Source organism: Mustelus asterias, chromosome 6 (genome assembly GCF_964213995.1).
Source record: "Mustelus asterias chromosome 6, sMusAst1.hap1.1, whole genome shotgun sequence".
Lineage (NCBI taxonomy): Eukaryota > Metazoa > Chordata > Chondrichthyes > Carcharhiniformes > Triakidae > Mustelus > Mustelus asterias.
The window spans coordinates 80,904,633-80,923,656 of record NC_135806.1 but is presented as its reverse complement, the minus strand read 5'-3'; the positions used below and the strand labels follow the sequence as shown (position 1 = coordinate 80,923,656).

Sequence of the window (19,024 nt, the reverse complement as noted above, 5' to 3'; positions counted from 1 at the left end):
AAACTGCCCCATCCAAACTATTTGACCTACAAAGGTTCTAATCAATATTTGGAAAGTTAAAGTCCCCCATGACAACTACTCTGTGACCCCCACACATATCCATAATCCGCTTAGCAATTTCTTCCTCCACATCTCTATTACTATTTGGGGGCCTATAGTAAACTCCTAGCAACGTGACCGCTCCTTTTCTATTTCTAACTTCAGCCCATATTACCTCAGTGTGCAGATCCCCCACGAAGTGCCTTTCCGCAGCCGTTAAACTATCCTTGATTAACAATGCCACTCCTCCACCTCTTTTACCAGTTTAAAAATTCCACCTCATTTAATGCTTTCAAACTAGGGCAATTCCAATTAATATTGGTGAATTTGAAATCCCTTGCTAATCCCCTACTAATATTACCCTATTCCTCTCACCTCTCTGTGATTTGCCAACGTATCATGAAAAACAATAAAAGACAACGTAAGAGCACTGTTTCCCTCCAACATGGAAAAATTTTAAGTATCTTTCTGATAGGATCCACTTCAAACATTGATCCTTCTCAAAAGGGTGAGATTGAACTGGTCCTTGGCAGTATGCTTCTCTTTTGTCAAAACAGAGTGGCATCTCCTTTTCATTAAAGTATATTAATCCTTGCAAATGTTAATATAGGAACATTACCCAACTATGCAAAATCACTGCTCCCTGTTGAATGTGCAAGAAACAGTATTTTTGATAAAGCTAGCTGATCTCATCTAGTACAAAAGCAAAATCCGTGGATGCTGGAAAACTCAAATAAAAACAAAATACTGGGAATACCTCAAGGCTGAAGAGAGAAACTGAGTTAATGTTTTAGGTCAACAACCTTTCATCAGACTGGAAAAGATTGGAGATATACCATTTTTAATAGGTACGGAGGCAGGGAAAGATGCTGCCTGACCTGCTGAATACTCTCACCTTTCTGTGCTTTAATTTCCGAACTTAGCTTGTGTTGATTACTGATTTGGAGGTTTTAATCAGTGGAGTAGCCAAATAATATTAACAACTATACTTTTCAGCCATGGAATGGGGGCTCAAGGTCTGATAGTACTATATTGGAGTCTTGGCAAATAGCAGTTCTTTGAATGGAGTCGAGGAGCAAATGATTGGGGGTCAAAGGGGCCAGGAAGGTCCAGCATTCTGGAGACGTCAAACTGGGAGAATTAGTCATGTTATGAAATGCGTACTTCGTGAATGTTTACATTTGTTTAATATCTTATTTTGATTCAACTACTGAGAGAAACAGCAAATGAAAATCTTTTGAAAAAGCATATTGAGTGATTTAATCGATTGACCAAATAACATAGACAGGAATCCTTTTAAAAATGTGTTCATTTGATGTGGGCACTGCTAGCAAGACCAGCATCTCATTGCTCTTGAGAAGGTGGTGGTGAGTTGCCACTTTAAATTGATGTAGCCCATGTGTAGAAGGACTTGTAGTCCATACATGACTTCAAGTGGAGGTGAAAGACATTGATGAGGTCCTGATGTGTGGGGAGGTGTTTGTTTTCCTTAATTCGCTGAACGTCATGGAGGGTTGCTCCATTGCAGGAGGGGGAGGGAGGGGGGCAGTGGGGTGTGGGGGAGAACCAGTGGGGTTTGCAGGCATGATTTGTGTCAGCACAAGTAGCCAGGGTGTTGGGATTGACTTGAGGGTTTCGGTGATGCCTATCATTGCAGAGTTCAGTTGAAGGTAAACCAGTTAAATGTGGCTACTTCTGGTGCATAGTACTCGGGTTCAGAGTGCATTGGTGCCATCACTGAAGTCCACAGTACTTGAACTGTGGCTCCCCAACTGGAGTTTGCCAGTATCTGGATCAAGTTGATTCTTGACTTCCATTTGGTGACCACCTTTACGGGTGGTTGCGGAAGCTTGGCATGTGGTCCAGATTCGCTGAGGTATGCCATACAAGCTCACTGCAGAAGGTCACATTCAGAGTACATTCAGCATTCTTGTTATCAAGACAAAATGCAGTGACTTGTTTTGTGGGCGTTTGGTTTGAGCCTCTATTTCTGGAAGTACTTGGACATGATGTTGAGATATCAATACTAAATTAATATTAATTGAAATACAACATGTAGAAAAGTGGACATTACTTTGTTATGTTGGATTGAGGTCTACATTCTCGATATCAATGCATCAATAGAACAGAATAATTCCGATATCCTGTCATCATGAAAACATCTTTTAACATAGATACCGAGAATGTTTACGGCACAGAAGGTGACCATTCACATCCTGTCAGTACCAGCTAAAACAGAAGTGCTATAGTGCCTAACCTCACTTTCTAGCTCTTGATCTGTAGTCTTGTAGGTTACAGCTTTTCAACTGTATATCCTTTTTTTGATGCAGCGATATTTTCTGCCTCTATCACTCTTTCAGTTATTAAGTTCTAGATCTTTGCAACCATCTGGGTGAAAAGAATTCTCCAATCTCCACTGATCCTTCTGCCAGTTACTTTACATTTATGGCTTCTTGTTATTGACCTTTCCACGAATGCAAATAGGTCTTTTCCATCTTGACCCCTCATGATTTCAGTCTCTGTTCCAAAGAAAATAACGCCAACCTATCCAATCTAAAAATCTCCATTCCTGACAACATCTTCATAAATCTCTTCTGTGGCCTGTCTAGTGCATTCACATGCTCCTTATAGTGTGTTTACCAGATTTGTATGAATACTTTAATTCATAGAACCCCGACTGTGCAGAAAGAGGCCATTCGGCACATCATGTCTGCACCGACCACAATCCCATCCAGACCCTATCCCCTTAACCCCACGTATTAACCCTGCTATTTCCCCTGACGCTATGGGGCAATTTAGCATGGCCAATCAACCTAACCTGCACATCTTTGGACTGTGGGAGGAAACCGGAGCACCCAGAGGAAGCCCACGCTGACACGGGGAGAATGTGCAAACTCCACACAGACAGTCACCCGAAGCCGGGAATTGAACCTGGGTCCCTGGCGCTGTGAGGCAGCAGTGCCAACCACTGTGCCACCATGCTGCCCATTTGTGACTTAGCTTTTTTTTAGACCGTTCAAGCATAACTTCCCTACTGTTATATCCTATGCCTCGGCTCGTAAAGAAAAGTATTCTGTAAAACTTAATGACCTTAATCTACCTGTCCTGCTATCTTCAGGGATGTGTGGGCATGTGATTTATGGTCCCTCTGTTCCTCCACACTTCTCAATGTCCCAAACATTTATTGTGTATTCCCTTGCTTTGTTTGCAACCTTACACTTGGCCAGATTGAATACCAGCTGACATTGATATCTGGGTGCAACCTATTCTTTCTCAGTATCAACTGCACAACCAATTTTTGAATCAACTGCGAGCTGCTTTTTCCTGTTTCCCCCAGATTTATGTCCAAATTATTGATACATACCACAAACATAAAAATTAGGAGCAGGAGTATGCCACCCAGCCCCTCAAGCCTGCTCTGCCATTCAATGAGATCATGGCTGATCGAATTGTAACTTCAAACCCACATTCCTGCCTATCCCCAATATTCTTTCACCCTCTTGTTAATTAAAAATCTATCTGGCTCTACCTTAAAAAATTCAAAGATTCTGCTTCCACTGCCCTTTAAGGGAGAGAATTCCAGAAACTCAACCCTCTGACGAAGTTCTCCTCATCTTTGTCTTAAATGAGTGACCCCATATTTTTAAACAGTGACCCCCTCATTCTAAATAGTCCCATAAGAGGAAACATTCTTTCCACATCACCCTGTAAAGATCCCTCGGGATCTTAAAGATTTCAATCAAACCGCCTCTTACCCTTCAAAACTCCAGAGGATACTAGACGAACCTGTCCAACCTTTCCTCATCAGACAAACTGTCCATTCCTGGTATTAGTTTTAGTAAGCCTTCTCTGAACTGTTTAGAATGCACTTACATCTTTCCTTAATAAAGCAGAGAGTAAGTAGGAAGATACTTCCCATTTGTGGAAGATCAAGAACCAGAGGGGTCTGGGCAACACTGTCTTGCCAGTGACTGTCGCATTCTATAAATGAATAAATAATAAAGCAGAGAGTAGGTGGGAAGATACTTCCCATTTGTGGAAGATCAAGAACCAGAGGACATAATTTAAGGTCAAAAGTAAAATACTGCAGATGCTGGAAATTGGAAATCAAAAGAAAAACTGTTGGAACCAGCTTAGCAGGTTAGGCAGCATCTGTGGAGAGAAACAGAGTCAACGTTTCAGGCCGAGGTGACCTTTCATCACAACTGGATCAAGGTTCTGATGAAAGGTAACCTCGACTCGAAGCATTGGTTCTGTTTCTTGCCACAGATGCTGCCTGACCTGCTTGGTGTTTCCAACATTTTTTCCTTTTACTGCAATATTTGAGGTTATTGGCAAAAGAAGCAATGGCAACATAAGGCAAAACTTTTTCATACAGCAGGTTGTTAGGTTCTGGAATGTACTGCCTGAGAGTCTGGTGGAGGTAGGGTTGCTTGAGGCTTTCAAAAGGAAATTAAATCATTTTCTGAAAACATTTGTACAGCTATGGGGAACAGACAGGAATGGCACTTGGTAAGTTGCTCGATTAGAAGACTAGCTTGGACATGTCAGCTGAATGGCTTCTTGTAACCATCCTGGGATTCTGTGTTGAATAGGGCATCAACATTGTGTGAATTAGTAAAAGAATCCCAATATATTTTTTGCCCCCCACCTCACCCATTTTTCTTTCTCCTTTTTCCTGAAGGTAGTGATTCCTTTTGGAAAAGTTATATGGTGTAAATTGAACTCTTAATATTTCATCTGTTAACCAAGGTGACAAATATTCGACAGCTATTTGAGTTAGAGATTGGAAAAGCGAGCCACAGACATTTCAGCACAGAATGATGCTATTTGCATACTCTTCTTTGTGACAGACCTGTTCCATTTCTAAGTCCATTATCCTAGTTCCATTTACCTTTTCTCCTTCTGTGTTTTTAGTTAAATATTTATATCTCATTCCCTGTGAAGTGCAATTTTCACTTGGCTTCATTAGCCATTTGTAGGGATATATCTTGGGATGAAATTTCCAGAGTTGAGTTTTTTGGAAATCTGTTTAAATGCCATTTGTATGTCAATTGTTGCTGTAAACATTTTGCATAGTCTAAACACGGTTCAATTTAAAGCTCAGTTGGCACTTGCAGAGCAAATAGTTACCCTATTGTTCACTACTACAAAGTATGTCCTGTTTTACCACTCTTATAAACGAGAGGGGGATTCACTTAAACAACCCTGATTTCTCCTCTCGTGTGCTCTAGTTTCCTCCCACAGTCCAAAGAGGCGTGAGTTAGGTGGATTGGCCATGCTAAATTGCCCCTTCGTGTCAGGGGGAAGAGCTGGGGTAAACGTATGGGTTATAGGGATAGGGCCTGGGTGGGATTGTGGTCAGTGCAGACTTGATGGGTCAAATGGCTGCCTTCTGCACTGTATGATTCTATGATCTACCCATCTGTTAACAGAAACGTGTTTCTGACTTTTGATTTCCACCCCCACCCGCCCTTTATAACTGGTGGCAAATTTTCCCCATCCCTTAACTTTAGAGTGTTACAGTCCTCTTTTTAATAACCTGCACAGCAAATCCAAGATAAGATGAAACAAAAGTGCTGATTTATTTCTCACTCAAAACACTGAAAAGAGGTTCCACAATATCCATCCCTTTTTGCATTTGTACAAAAGAAGGGCGATAAGGGAAGGAAAGCGGCACAGCGCCAGACCACAATGGAGTACAAGTTATGGTTTTATGTGAGTCCAGGATTGAAAGTCTGATGGATTGGTTGACAATCGCAGGATGACTTGTCTTTCAAGAAGTGTGGACTTTCATGAGGGAAGAAGGCACGTAGAACTCACTTGTTTTGAAGGCACTAGTTCCGAAGTTCACAATTTAAATGAGGGACAGATGGCTTTCTGGGAAGAACCAACTTGCCACTGCTAAGATGCTTGATAGACATAAGTTGTTTGCCTGGAGCACTATTCCTATTTGTAGGTCAAAAAGTGACTGAAGATGATAGCTTATGAATTGAAGGAATTCGGACAGCTCTAGTCTCAGTTATGTGACAGTGTGGTTTGGATTGACTAATGAGGCACCTGGTTGAAACCCAGCATGTTTTGGAACAGATAATGGTTGGGCCACATTGGATATTAGGAGTAGCAAACTTCGAGGCACAGCATCTTGGGTGGCCAGAATTCTTCTTTAGAGATGCAAAGAAACTTTGTGCAGCTCCAGGAAAAGACATTGACACCTTTTTTTAAAAAAAAGATATTGAGTCTCTGCTTGATTATGTGAAGGTTAGAAATTTATCTGCTTTGAGTCATGGTTAGTCTGGGTAAAGCCTTGTCCATTTTTAAAAATATAAAAATGACAATTTTTACTGAGTAGCCTGGTTAACTTCAATATGCGTTTATGTTTTTCCCTAGTCTCAACTGGGGCACCACTAATATCTTGGGTTTTTTTCTGTTCTTGACCGATTTTTAAGATGTTTAATAATGGAATTTCTCTTCTTGCTATCATCAGTAAAATCTACAACAGCAGCCTGGTTCAAAGTTAGACTCGAATTATTTAGTTCCATAATATTTAATGCGGCGTTGTTGTATTTAGATCCACACAAACAAGTTTAATCACATGTTTATGTCGACTTTGCTGCAAAATACTTAATTACTGACTGTGTTCACAATAATGTGAACATTAACATATTAAAACATTCCAAAGTGCTTTGCGTAACCAGAATAACCAGGCAAAAAATTAACACCAAACCAAAGCAGACATTAGAACAGGTGACCCAGTTAGGTTTGAAGAAGCATGTTAAAGGAAGAGAGAAAGACAGAAAGCTTACAAGATATTAATAATCATTCTGAAATATGAAGCTTTTATTCTAAATATGATAACCATAGAACCATAGAAAATTACAGCTCAGAAACAGGCCTTTTGGCCCTTCTTGTCTGTGCCGAACCATTTTATGCCTAGTCCCACTGACCTGCACTTGGACCATATCCCTCCACACCCCTCTCATCCATGAACCCGTCCAAGTTTTTCTTAAATAAGCCATTCATTAATGGTTTATATTTTGACTGCAGATAATTATGACAGACATTTAAAATTACAGTTTTCTTTAGCATTTTAAAAAATGCTTTAGATGTATGATCTCAGCTTGGCTGGTGTGTCTCACGTTAATTTAGAGAAATAGCATTTAATCATTGTTTTAAAGAATGTAAAACTTGATCAAAGCGGTAGCACAGTCGTTAGCACTGATGCCTCAGAGTGCCAGGGACTCTGGTTCGATTCCCGGCTTGGGTCACTATCTGTGTGGAATTTGCACGTTCTCCCCGTGTTTGCATGGGTTTCCTCTCACAATCTGAAAGACGTGCTGGTTAAGTGCATTGACCCGAACAGGCGTCGGAGGGTGGCGACTAGGGGAATTTCACAGTAACTTCATTGCAGTGTTAATGCAAGCCTTTCTTGTGACTAATAAATAAGCTTTAACTTTAGAGTTTGCTTTGAAATTCATGTTTACTCGTCTACACGGACGTATTTTTATAAACCTGTAAGCACCTTAATGAATGCTGTTCAATGAATAAACATTCATTTCTTGTATAATTTCGACACGGATAAAGAAATGCCAAATGGTGATCAACTTAATGATTTTATTTTCCCACATTGTGTCCAGTAAAACAATTTGCTTTTATTAAATCTTTCCGGAGGCTTTCCCTTGGTTTATTATGTAACTACACTGTCCAGTTTGTTACAGAACTGTATGTTTCAGAAAGATTTGTGGTTCAATGCCTGCATTAGCAAACTTCAGCTGAAGTTATGGGAATTACTGGGTCGCATTACCATTATCAGGGTGTGGGTATCATTGGCAAGACTGACGTTTATCATCCATCTCCGGATTGTCATGTTTGAGCTTTGACTGGCTTGCTAAGCCATTTCAATGAGCAGTTAAATATTAGTCTGAATTTGGTGACCCATTCCTGTTGAAGTTATTACTTAAACCATTATGTTGCTTCCATGTGGAACGTCTACAGTATATAGATTTGAAATAACAGCACAATCAAATGTTCTAATTAGCTTTTACATGTACAAAAAAAATACTATTATCTATACCAACAGGAGCAGTATTGCTTCAGATTTTCTCTTTTTTAGTGTTTTTGCAGGAAATCGATCGGTAATTATAACAAAACTCCATCAATTTTGGGGTAAATTTTGTATAATTCATAAGGGTCAACCTTTGTCATGCTTGTAGAGTCCTTTGGTTTCAGGCGAGTTTATCATTGTCAATTATCACATGGTTTCACTGGTAAGTGATATAGTAAACAATGATTAATTGGCCAAGAGCAAAAGATCTTCATCGGCTGCATGAAATTTGGCTGATCAACAGACCTGTGTTCATGTAACCCCCTCGTCACCAATGTCCTGTGCTGTGTAACAATAGTTCCTGAGTTATAGAAATAGACTGTGAAAAACTGTATATGGTTGGCAAAGGTAATTAAGGAATTCAATAACTTGAGAGTTTTGATTTCAATACTGAATATTGTTCCATCTGAAAAAACAAACTTTATTTAATATTTCCAATTTATCTTGGATCAATGAGGGTTCTTAGCCTGTCTCACCCATTTTATTTTAGCTACAACCAAGGGGTTATCTTTAAATTTGACTTGGAAGCTGAGTACTTCCTTCTGCAGGTCCTGTCATTTGATATATGAAAGTACCAATAACACAGAAAATCACATCTTGGCCACTTACTTTCCTATCTATTTTGGTGTCAATGGTGAATTTAGCTACCATATATTCAATCCCTTCATCCAAATCATTGATATTGATTGTAATTAATTGAAGCTCCACTGATCCCTATGGCACTGCACTAGTTGCAGCTTGCCAACCAAAAAAAGAAATCCACATATCCCTGCACTGATTCCTGTTAATAAAGAATCCTTTATCCATTGTAATATGTTATCAACTACACCATGTTCTCTTAATTTGTTTGTTAACTTTTGAACCAAAGAACCCCTACAGTGCAGAAAGAGGCCATTCAGATGTGCACTGGCTCTGGGAAAGAGTACCCCACCCAGGCCCTCCCCTCTGTCCTATCCCTATTATGCCACGCATTTACCATGGCTAATTCACCTAACTTTTATTTCTTTGGACGGCCAATTTACCACAGCCAATCCACCTAACCTGCATATCTTTGTGTGGCATCTTATCAAACGACCTTTGGAAATCCAAGTATACCACATCTATAGCCTTTCCTTATTCCACTTGTTATTTAACCAGAAAAAATATAGTAATTTAGTGAATCAAACTTTTGCTTTCACAAAACCCTATTAACTCTGTCTGATCTCATGATTTTTCAAGTATCCTGCTGTAACCAGAAATTTTCCAGTGACAGATGTTAGGCTAACTTGCCTGCAATTTCCTGCTTTCTGTCTTCCACCTTTCTTGACTAGAGCTCGCCAAAGTGAACTGGGAAATTAGGTAGGTCGGTAGTGGTGCAGTGGCCGACTTTTAAGGGGATATTAATAATTCTCAGCTATGATTTATCCCAGTAAGAAAGATTCTAAGAAGGATGCATCTTCGGTTGCTCAATAAAGAAGTTAAGGATTGTATCAAATTTAAAGAAACACTGTACAAATCTGTAAAGATATGATAGGTCTGAAGATTGGCCAGATTTCATGAACCAGGAAAGAATGATGAAAAAGACAACTAACTGAAGAGGGATTGTGTGATTTTTGTAAAATATAAAATTTTTTTTTAGTTAAATATACCAAAACAAGACTTCCTTGCAAAGTGTATTTTGGCTTGTTGCCTCTGACAGCAGCATATAAATTAGAGAGAGGAAGCTGTACTTTCTCATCATGTGGTTGTCGCAATTGGTGCTGGCACATATCACATAGCCTGTTACAGCAGCACCTGTAAGAATTATTGTTTGTGGAACGATTAACATCGAAGTATTTTGTGCGTAACTCCCATCTAGATATTTGAAACATAATAAGATGCCGGGCGAAGCATCTTTAAGTTTAATTAATTGTAGTGTTTAGAACAATGTAGACCTAATTCCTATTTGCATTGCAGAAATATCCTGTGCTAATCATATTTTAAATTTATTCAATTAATTTTGTTGATGCTAACCATTTATTTTAATATTTTACTAGGCCTATGCTTCAGGATGTGATATTGTGATTTTAGCCAGTGATTTTGAAAGACTTCAAATTATTCCTGGGGCTAAACATGGAAATATCCAGGTTGGATGTGTTGATTGCTCCATGCAACAGGGAAAGGTATGTCAAATTGCTTCGAAGTACATTAAATGCTACTGTGCCTTGTAACAATATATTGCATTATTATTGACAATGATCAACTGTTGTCCGAAGACTATCTTTCACACTGAATCCTTATGTGTTTTGGCTGTCCATTGCTCTCTTTCATTAACCGGTTGTGTAATTCCTTGAGCCCAATCTACCATTCAATTAGATCAAGGTTGATCTTTCTCTTAACCCCATTTTGCCAGGCTTGGTTCCATAACCCTTGATGCCTTTCTGACAAGTATTGATAAATCTCAGTTTTGAAATGTTTAATTGATCTAGGATCAATAGCTTTTTGAGGGGTGAGAGTTTCAGATTTTGAGTATTGCTGATAAAAGAGACATGTTATCAAAGCTTTACAATTTGCATTAATCAGGACAGTTGCCAGAATACCAATTTAAAGGGAAAGCAATTTATACAGCAAGTAGACTCTAATAGAGGCAGTGCCACAGAGAATAGACCAGGGAACAATTAATTGCCAAACCTTTGTTCAAATTCATACTAGGCAGGTTGACTCTAGTCATGGCATTTTTGCCATGGGGAATGAACCAGAGAATGGCGATTCCCAAAGAATATGTTTAGTTAAAAAAGGCAAAATGCATGGATATGCTCCTTCTGTCTGCGAAGGACAGGTCACTGTGTATAAATATGAGTCACTTCTAGCATGTACAAGTGAATCACACTGCAAGCCTGACTGATAATCTTAAATTGGTGTCCATTGTAATTCTTAGCAAGATCGGGGTTGTTTAATTCTTGTCCAATAATGTTGGACACTCTTTTAGGTTTTGGAAGGCAAGGGATTTGCTGTATAAATTGCTTTCCCTTTAAATAGGGTCTATAGTTTGCCTGTTACAAACATCAAAAGGACTGTTTTATGTAATCCACCAGTGATTGGAATGTACGGTCTACATACCTGACATCACACTGGCAATGAAATTCATATATCACATTGCTCATTCGTGTGATGGGCAGGACATTTCTTTTTGGTTAATGGAGACTACCACTTGTGTTGCTATTGTATGATAACTGTAGGAACCCAACATAGATGCTGACTAGTGAAAGTGGGCTTGAGGTGGACGGTCATTGAGAACCCAGTGGCAGATTTCTCCACCAGCACATGAAGGAAAGGGAGCTCATTTGACTGCTCCATTTCAAAGGTGGGTTTGGATGGAGCCCTTTATGAATGGCACAGTGGTTAGTACTACTGCCTCACAGCGCCAGAGAGCCGGGTTCAATTCCCGGCTCGGATCACTGTCTGTGCAGAATCTGCATGTTCTCCCCGTGTCTGTGTGGGTTTCCTCCGGGTGCTCCGATTTCCTCCTACAGTCTGAAAGATATGCATTGGCCATGCTAAATTCTCCCTCAGTTTACCCGAATAGGGCTGGAGTGTGGCGACTAGGGGAATTTCACAGTAACTTAATTGCAGTATTAATGTAAGCCTACTTGTGACACTAATAAATAAACTTTAAACAATACGTCCTTTGGCTGTTCACAACAGGCAATGTACAGTCTGTGTCCAACCAGCCCATGCTTGAAAAACTTAAGAGGGTCAAAATAATGCTTAAGCTGTACAAGGCTGTTTGAAACAGAGACGATGTATTTGCCTTTTATTCACTCTAGCTCTGTGATCTGATAAATGGTGATCATGTAATTGTAGAAATTAGTAATTCAGTATCACTGTTTAAATGTGTTTCCTCCACAGATTGCTGCATCGTATGGAAATTTGATCTGCATTTTTGAACCCATCTCCCTTTTAAATCGGAAAACTAAGCATCCCACAGTAAGTGGAGACAACTTCTGTTTTTGTTTTTTAACAGTGAGAATATTGTCTTGAATGCTGGTGTGCGCTTACCTCAACATTGTTATTGGAATTTGCTTGATAGCTTTTTTTGAATTGGTTTCTTTTGTCAGCAAGTGTCAAAACACAGGTTGAAACCCATGTTTGATTCCCTCATTACTGCCAAAGAGGTTGGCTTGCTTTCCAGTCTTTCATTGCTAGGTGTGTTAGCTTGGAACCATCTTGATTCCACTTGAATAAACAACTGATGTGTAAAAAAGTTTTGAGTCCTCACTAGGTAGACATGAACTATGACAGCTCTTCAGCATTAGCAGTACCACTTGGCATAACATGTCAGTGCACTGCCAACCTCTTGGCCACAAACCTCTCTGATGTTTCCTGGAGTTATTTGCTTCAATGCAACCCAAATGTGTATTCAGGCGAGGTACCAATAACAAGTGTTTAATATTTACTTATAATACTCTTGTCATAAGTGCTAGAATTTCCTCTTCCACTATAAGATAAAAAATTTACCACTAGTGTAGGGAAGCTTGAATCATCTTTGGAAGCAGATATCCACAACTTAATGCAACATACCAGGCTCAATCATGATCGTTTAATCACAGCCTTAACTCCTTAGCTAGGTTTCTTTGTGTGGGACCTTAATAAGATTATGTGTATTCCTTGAGTTTGTTACCACTTTGAAATCCAACTCGCAGGTTCATCATAGTAGATAGTTTGAAGGAAGCTCTTTGATTTTGTGCCTGAAAGTTCTAAACTATGAAAAAGAGTACAAAAAGATTAACTTGCATTGTGACTTGGTTGTCACTGAAGAAAAGCCAAAAGTGCCTTTCATGCCACCTTAGTGTAGCTCAGGGGGAACGTGTCCAAAATGAAATTTGCATTCGCCATCATGTCGAGGTACTGAAATAAATTAACAGTTGGTACAGCTCGCACTTAAGAGTCAGTACCTTTCGGAATCTTCTCTGTAAAAGCTATGAAAATGCATGTAATGGTACCAGCTTGACTTAATGGCGAGCCCATGGTTGAAAAAGAATGGAGCAGGAGGGTTATCTACAGGAGTACAAGAATATCTCCAGACAAGTACCTAAGTCCAACCCTGATGATATCATTCAACATATCATTAAAAAATATCAGATAAGATTGTTGACGCAAATTATATTGACTGCTTTCTCTATTAAGGTGTATGATCTGATGACTAGAACCAGCTGTCTCAGAAATTTGAGGGATAAGATGTTAAGCTGGAATGTTAGAAAATGTTGACTGTCATTTGAGATTATCTGGATTTGAGATTGTCTAGAACCTTGTACATGCAAGAAGAAACCCTGCACTTTCAATGGATTACAGAATTGTGAACCTGACTTTCCACCCAGCAGTATTTGGTGCTGAATTTCCCCTGTCCTCTAGTTTCAATATTATTCTAGTACAGACATGTGGAGAATATGGCACTTGATTTGTATTGAAGACTTAAAGTTTCTGTAGGTATCTATGCTGCTTTTAATTGAGCACGTTGTCACTGTTTGATCTGAATAAGTGGTTATTAACATAAGTTAAACATAATTTAGTGCAAAGTTGTTCATGCACACATCGATCTGATGTGTGAATTAAATTGCAATGTTATAAATTCAATGTGCAATATTTCTAATTTGCATTTGTAAATGTTTGAAGATTGGTTATATTTTCTCCATGATTTAATTGTATCTGAAGGTTAGGGAGATGTCAAATATACTTGGTACCACTTGTGATGGCAAAGTCATTTCTTACAACAATCAAATCTGCCAATTTTTATGAATAGAAAATATGTAACAATTTGGAGGTACGCACTTTTAGGTTTTGGATGTTCGCATTATGTTGTCAATATTATTGAATTTGTGTATATTTTTAATAAGGGATAAAGTGAAATAATAAGACACAGGCAGCATTTTCTAAGAACCATTTTATAAATTAAAGCCACTCAACCCAAAAGTGCTTTATGTATTGCCATAATTAATAGTCTCTTCCTTTTTTGTTGCACAGATCATAATTTTATTGCCAAATTTGAATGTAATTGTGTTGTTAATGTGGTATCTGTCTATTTAAGACAGTGTAGCTTAGGAGAGTAACCTGACTTCGGTCAATGGAAACAGAGAGTAAGTGATCATACCAGAGAGAAGGAGTTCTCTCTCAGGCAGTATTACTTCTGGAGCCATGACATAAGCATCTATAGACTGGAACTCTGCTCCACGGCAGCCTAGAGGTGCAAACCTCCTGTACCTAAGTTTCTCTTAGCAATAAATACCTATTGCTCCTAACAAAGCCTCAAATCTCTTCTTGACGCTAAGCTACAACATAATTTGTTTTGGTGAATGTTGCCACAGGTTGAATATTACAAACACAAAAAATGCTGGAAAATCTCAACAGGTCTGACAGTATCTTTGGAGAGAGAATAGAGCTAACGTTTTGAATTTGGATAACCCTTCATCAGAGCTCTTGGCTCTGACGAAGGGTCAACCAAACTTGCAACGTTGGCTCTATTCTCTCTTCACAGATGCTATCAGACCTGCTGAGATTCTCCAGCATCCGCAGTTTTTTGCTTTTATATTTGAATATTACGAAGTACGGCTAAAATGTAACTTATCAAACAATCAATTAGAGGGGTTCATTAAGGACTATACAGCTCTGCCCACAACATTTAAGTAGCTTTAAGGTTTTCAATATTTCAATATTAAATTATTTTCTTATTTAATAAATTGATTACTAATGTTGAAATGTGTTTTAACAAGAACTTTTAAACCCGTTTGAGTCATTGCATCTTTTTATATTTTCTTTATATCTGTTCACAACAGCTAAATTATCAATGGCAGAAGAGTGGACAATTTGGACTCGAGTCAGTGGTGCATAACTTAGCATGGGATCCACAAGGTAAGAAAATATATGTAATAGTTGGAGATTAGAAGCCTGTTTTCTGAATGACTAGAATGTTAGAAAAGTCACCAGATTACAGTTAATATGATCCAGCTGATGTGTAAAATGATTTTCTCCGGTCACAGGTCCAAAACAAAATTTGCCAATTTTGTGTTGGGACAGAAGTGGTGAGGCTATGTCAATGTCATTGAGTCTTTTCACCCCCTGTTGTTAAGGCTATCTACAAGTTAATTGACTATAATAAAAAAATGAATTTAAATTTTCATCACAGTTAGCCAAGTGCCTTGGTTTGGATTTTTGTAGCAGTTTAAACTGCCAGGAGGAAGCTTGCTTGATAATGACTATTTCTGACAGTTAAATAGCTTATTTAGCATTGTGAAACATATAAGTTGATTCACAAGAACTTAAGCAAAATTTACCTTTGAGCCATAAAGGTGAAATTAGGGCAGATCATAAAACAGACCAAAACGTTGATTAAAAAGGAATAAACAAAATGAAAGTAAATAACCTAAGAATATAAAACGGGTTGTAAGAGCTTTTATAAGTATACAAAAAGGAGGAGAGTAATTGACATAGGCAGCAGGGACAGGAAAAAGTATCATGGGGAATGAGGAAATTGCAGAGAAATTGAACAAATATTTTGTCTACCTTCCACCAGTAGAAGACAGAAAGTACTTGCTAGAAATAAAGGGTAACCAAGGAATGAATAAGAATATGGAATCTAAGGTAATTACTATCAGAAGAGTAGAAGTATTGCAGAGATTTAAGGGGTTAAAAATTCCAGGACCCAATAGCCAATATTTTAATGTACTAAAGGTGATAGCTATAGTGCTGGTGGGTGCATTGGGCATGATTTTTCAAAATTCCCTGGAGTTTAGAAGAATGAGAGGTGATCTCATTGAAACATTCAGAATTCTGAAGGACAGTCAGAGATTTAAACAAGAAATTCTGGAACTTTGGGCCAAGGAAACTGGAGGAATGACCACTAGGGATGGCTTGATTAAAATTGGGGATACTCGAGGCCAGAATTGGAGAAGTTCAGAGTTTTCATTGGGCTCAAGTTTACGTAGAATGGAAGATAGGAGATTGGTCAGAAGAAAATAGGAATAATCAAGTCTGATGGTAATAAAGGCATTAATAAGGGTTTCAGCAACAGGTAAGCTAAGGCAGAGATAAAGTTGGGTAATGTTGCAGAGGTGACAGTACATTGTCTTGTTAATGGGGTTGGTGATATGTTGTCAGAAGGATTACTCTGGGTGATTGGTTCTCAAAAGGATTACTCAGCATGTTAGGTTATCAGAAGGATTACTGAACACATTAGTCAAAAGGATTACTTGGGGTCACATATGACACTAAGGGTGTGAATACTCCTTAGACAGTTAACAGGGAGAGTGGTGCAATCAGTAGTTGGGGAGTGAAGTTTGTGACGAGGACTGAAGACAGTGACCTTGTTCTTCCCAGTAATTAATTGGAGGAAATTTCTACGCATCCAGCAGTGAATGGTGGATAAGCAATCTTTATCAATTAAAAAACATGGATGGGATTGAGACAAGTGGTGATGAGATAGACCTGAGTGTTGACAGTGTGCCTGAGAAACCTGATGTGTTTTTGGATGGTATTAGTGAGGTGCAGCCTACACATGGAAAATAGGTGGTGATGAGTAGATCCGAGGTTTGAGACTTGGATGAAAGCCATGACTGAGAGTGTAGTACCACCCAGATCGATGATAGAGAGGTATTGGAGGAAGATGGTGTGATCAGCCATCTCAAAGGGTGCAGGCAAGTTGAGAAGAATGTGGAAGCATGTTTTCCTATGGTTAGTTGCATATGTCATTTGTGGCTTGATAAAAGTCAGCTGAGTACTGGTGTGGGGGGAGGGTGTGTAATCTGAATGGAGGGATTCAAACATGGAGTTGAAAGAAAAATGGACATGAATTTGGGAGGCAACAATATCTTTGAGCAGTTTGGAGAGGAAAGGAAAGTTGAAAATCGTGCAATAATTTTCAAGGATAGCAGGGTCAAAGTTGGGGTTTTTGACGGGCAGGGTGTTGGCTGCAGGTTAAAGGGATGGGGGATGATGGTCCCAGAGGAGAAGGAACCTCAGCTAACATGGCAGCCAGAAAAGGAAGTTGGGTGGTCAGAAATTTGTGCATATATGGTTGGGGGAGCAGGAAGTTGAGTATCATGAGCAAAATAAGCTCACAAAAGGTGTGAGAAGTGATCGAGAAACAAGAGAAAAATACAATTTCTGGGCCAGTGCAAGGGGTACCATGGGGGTGTTTGGTTCCATGGGTGGAGGAAAGGTGTAAAATTGGAGGCAGCAGAATGGATGGTCTCAATCTTAGTGACAAAGAATTCCATTAGTTCATTGCACTTGTTGGATGTGGTGGAGGAGATGAGAAAAAAGGAGTTTGAGTTTTGGTAGGGCAGAAAAGAAGCCAGGGGTTACCTTTGCATTCTTTGGATAGATTAAATATCGATGTATAATCAGCTGTGATTTTCATACGCTTTCAAGATGTCAGGAAAGCTCATTTCATTGTTAAACTGTGAAATAGGATCGAACTTAAGTTGACCAACAAAATTAGCATTACCCTTGCAGTTTTCAGTTTTTCGAATTTATTTTCCTCTTCCTTTGAAGGGACAAAGGATCATAGATCATGGTATCTGATTGTTTGTCCCTTCATGTTCTTTTCTCTACATCCTGTCTCTCCCACATTCAGCCTTCCTCTCCTCTTTTCATCAGTGTTGTCTATTTTCACATTTTTCCTTTCTTCATTCTCTTTTACTGTTTTCCCTTTCTTCCTTTGTTCTCTTTTTTTCTTCCTTTCTTCCTTTTTTGCTGTACTCTTTTGTTTCATTCCTTTATTTCTTCCTTTACTTTATTCCTTCTTCCCTCCTTTCCCCTCTTCAATTTTTGTTTTTCCGCTTTTAGATATTCGTAGCATCCACACAATTTTCCAACCGTGACAAAGGCTGGTATGTTTTTATGCCTCAACTCTTTTACTGTCCACTGAGATAGGTGTCAAAAGCTACAAGTGAACACTTACCCTTTGGTCTTGCATTCCTTCACATTTAGTAAATTGGCAAGTTCACAGCAGACAATGTTGCCCATAAGTTATCAGTTGATCAAATTCCATTGAAATTGCATGACCATTCTGTGATACAATGCTTTGACAAACCAGTGGTAACAGAACAAAGGGTGTATCTGTTTTGTTGTCAAACATTTCAGCAGGACTGCATTGAGATTAACTTGGATGAGGACTGAAGGATAAAAGTCATTAAAGTAACAAACATTTTCCATTCTAGGAATTCGTCTCTTGACGGGTTCCAATTCTTTACAGCTTTGGTCCAATGGAAATCTGGAAATTAATATTAATGAAGAGGAAACTGCAGATGAGACAGATCCAAATAAAGTTGCTGATTGGAGCTGCATCTGGGAGTCTAAGTAAGGGAGCATTATAGCTTTTGTTATGAACTGGATGCAAGTTTTGTTTTCAAGATTTTGGTTCCAAGTTGTCACCTGGTGAAAAATACAAACTGGAAAATGTAAAATAGTTCTTAGGAAATGAATGTCATAGTTAAATTTTAAATCCATATTGAACAGTTCAATGCTTACATAAATATTATAACATAGGAGGCTTTTCAATCTATTGTGCCTGTGACTGCTTTTGGTAGAGCAAATTAATCCCACTCCCTTGTTCTTCTTCTATGGTCCTATATTTATTTCATTTTAAGTTACATGATCAATTTTCTTTTTGGCATGTTGCTTTGAATCTTACAGGCAGAATGTTCTGAAGTGCAGTGACTCAGTGTTTTAAGGACAGATATTTCCTTGTGTCACCTGGGATTCTTCTGCTAATTATTTTAAATGTGTTTGTTAGCCCTTGAAACATTGGAAACCATTTCTCTTCACTTAATTTACCTGAAAACTTCATGATTTTAAACACCAGTATCAACGCTCCCCTTAGCCTACTGTGCTCTAAGGAAAACATCCTCAAATTCTTGAATCTACCAT

At 38.8% G+C, this 19,024-nt stretch overlaps 1 protein-coding gene across 7 annotated transcripts in view; it reads left to right on the top strand.

The window, feature by feature from the left end:
• The window catches only part of dmxl1 (Dmx like 1), a 185,849-nt gene that overhangs the window by 27,206 nt on the left and 139,619 nt on the right, over positions 1 to 19,024 (top strand). For all 7 annotated transcript variants that reach the window (XM_078214619.1, XM_078214618.1, XM_078214617.1 and 4 more), the window contains exons 2-5: positions 10,159 to 10,284; positions 12,011 to 12,088; positions 14,932 to 15,007; positions 18,316 to 18,454. In XM_078214619.1, the coding sequence (XP_078070745.1) occupies positions 10,159 to 10,284; positions 12,011 to 12,088; positions 14,932 to 15,007; positions 18,316 to 18,454 (419 nt within the window). The remainder of the gene's footprint in view (positions 1 to 10,158; positions 10,285 to 12,010; positions 12,089 to 14,931; positions 15,008 to 18,315; positions 18,455 to 19,024) is intronic.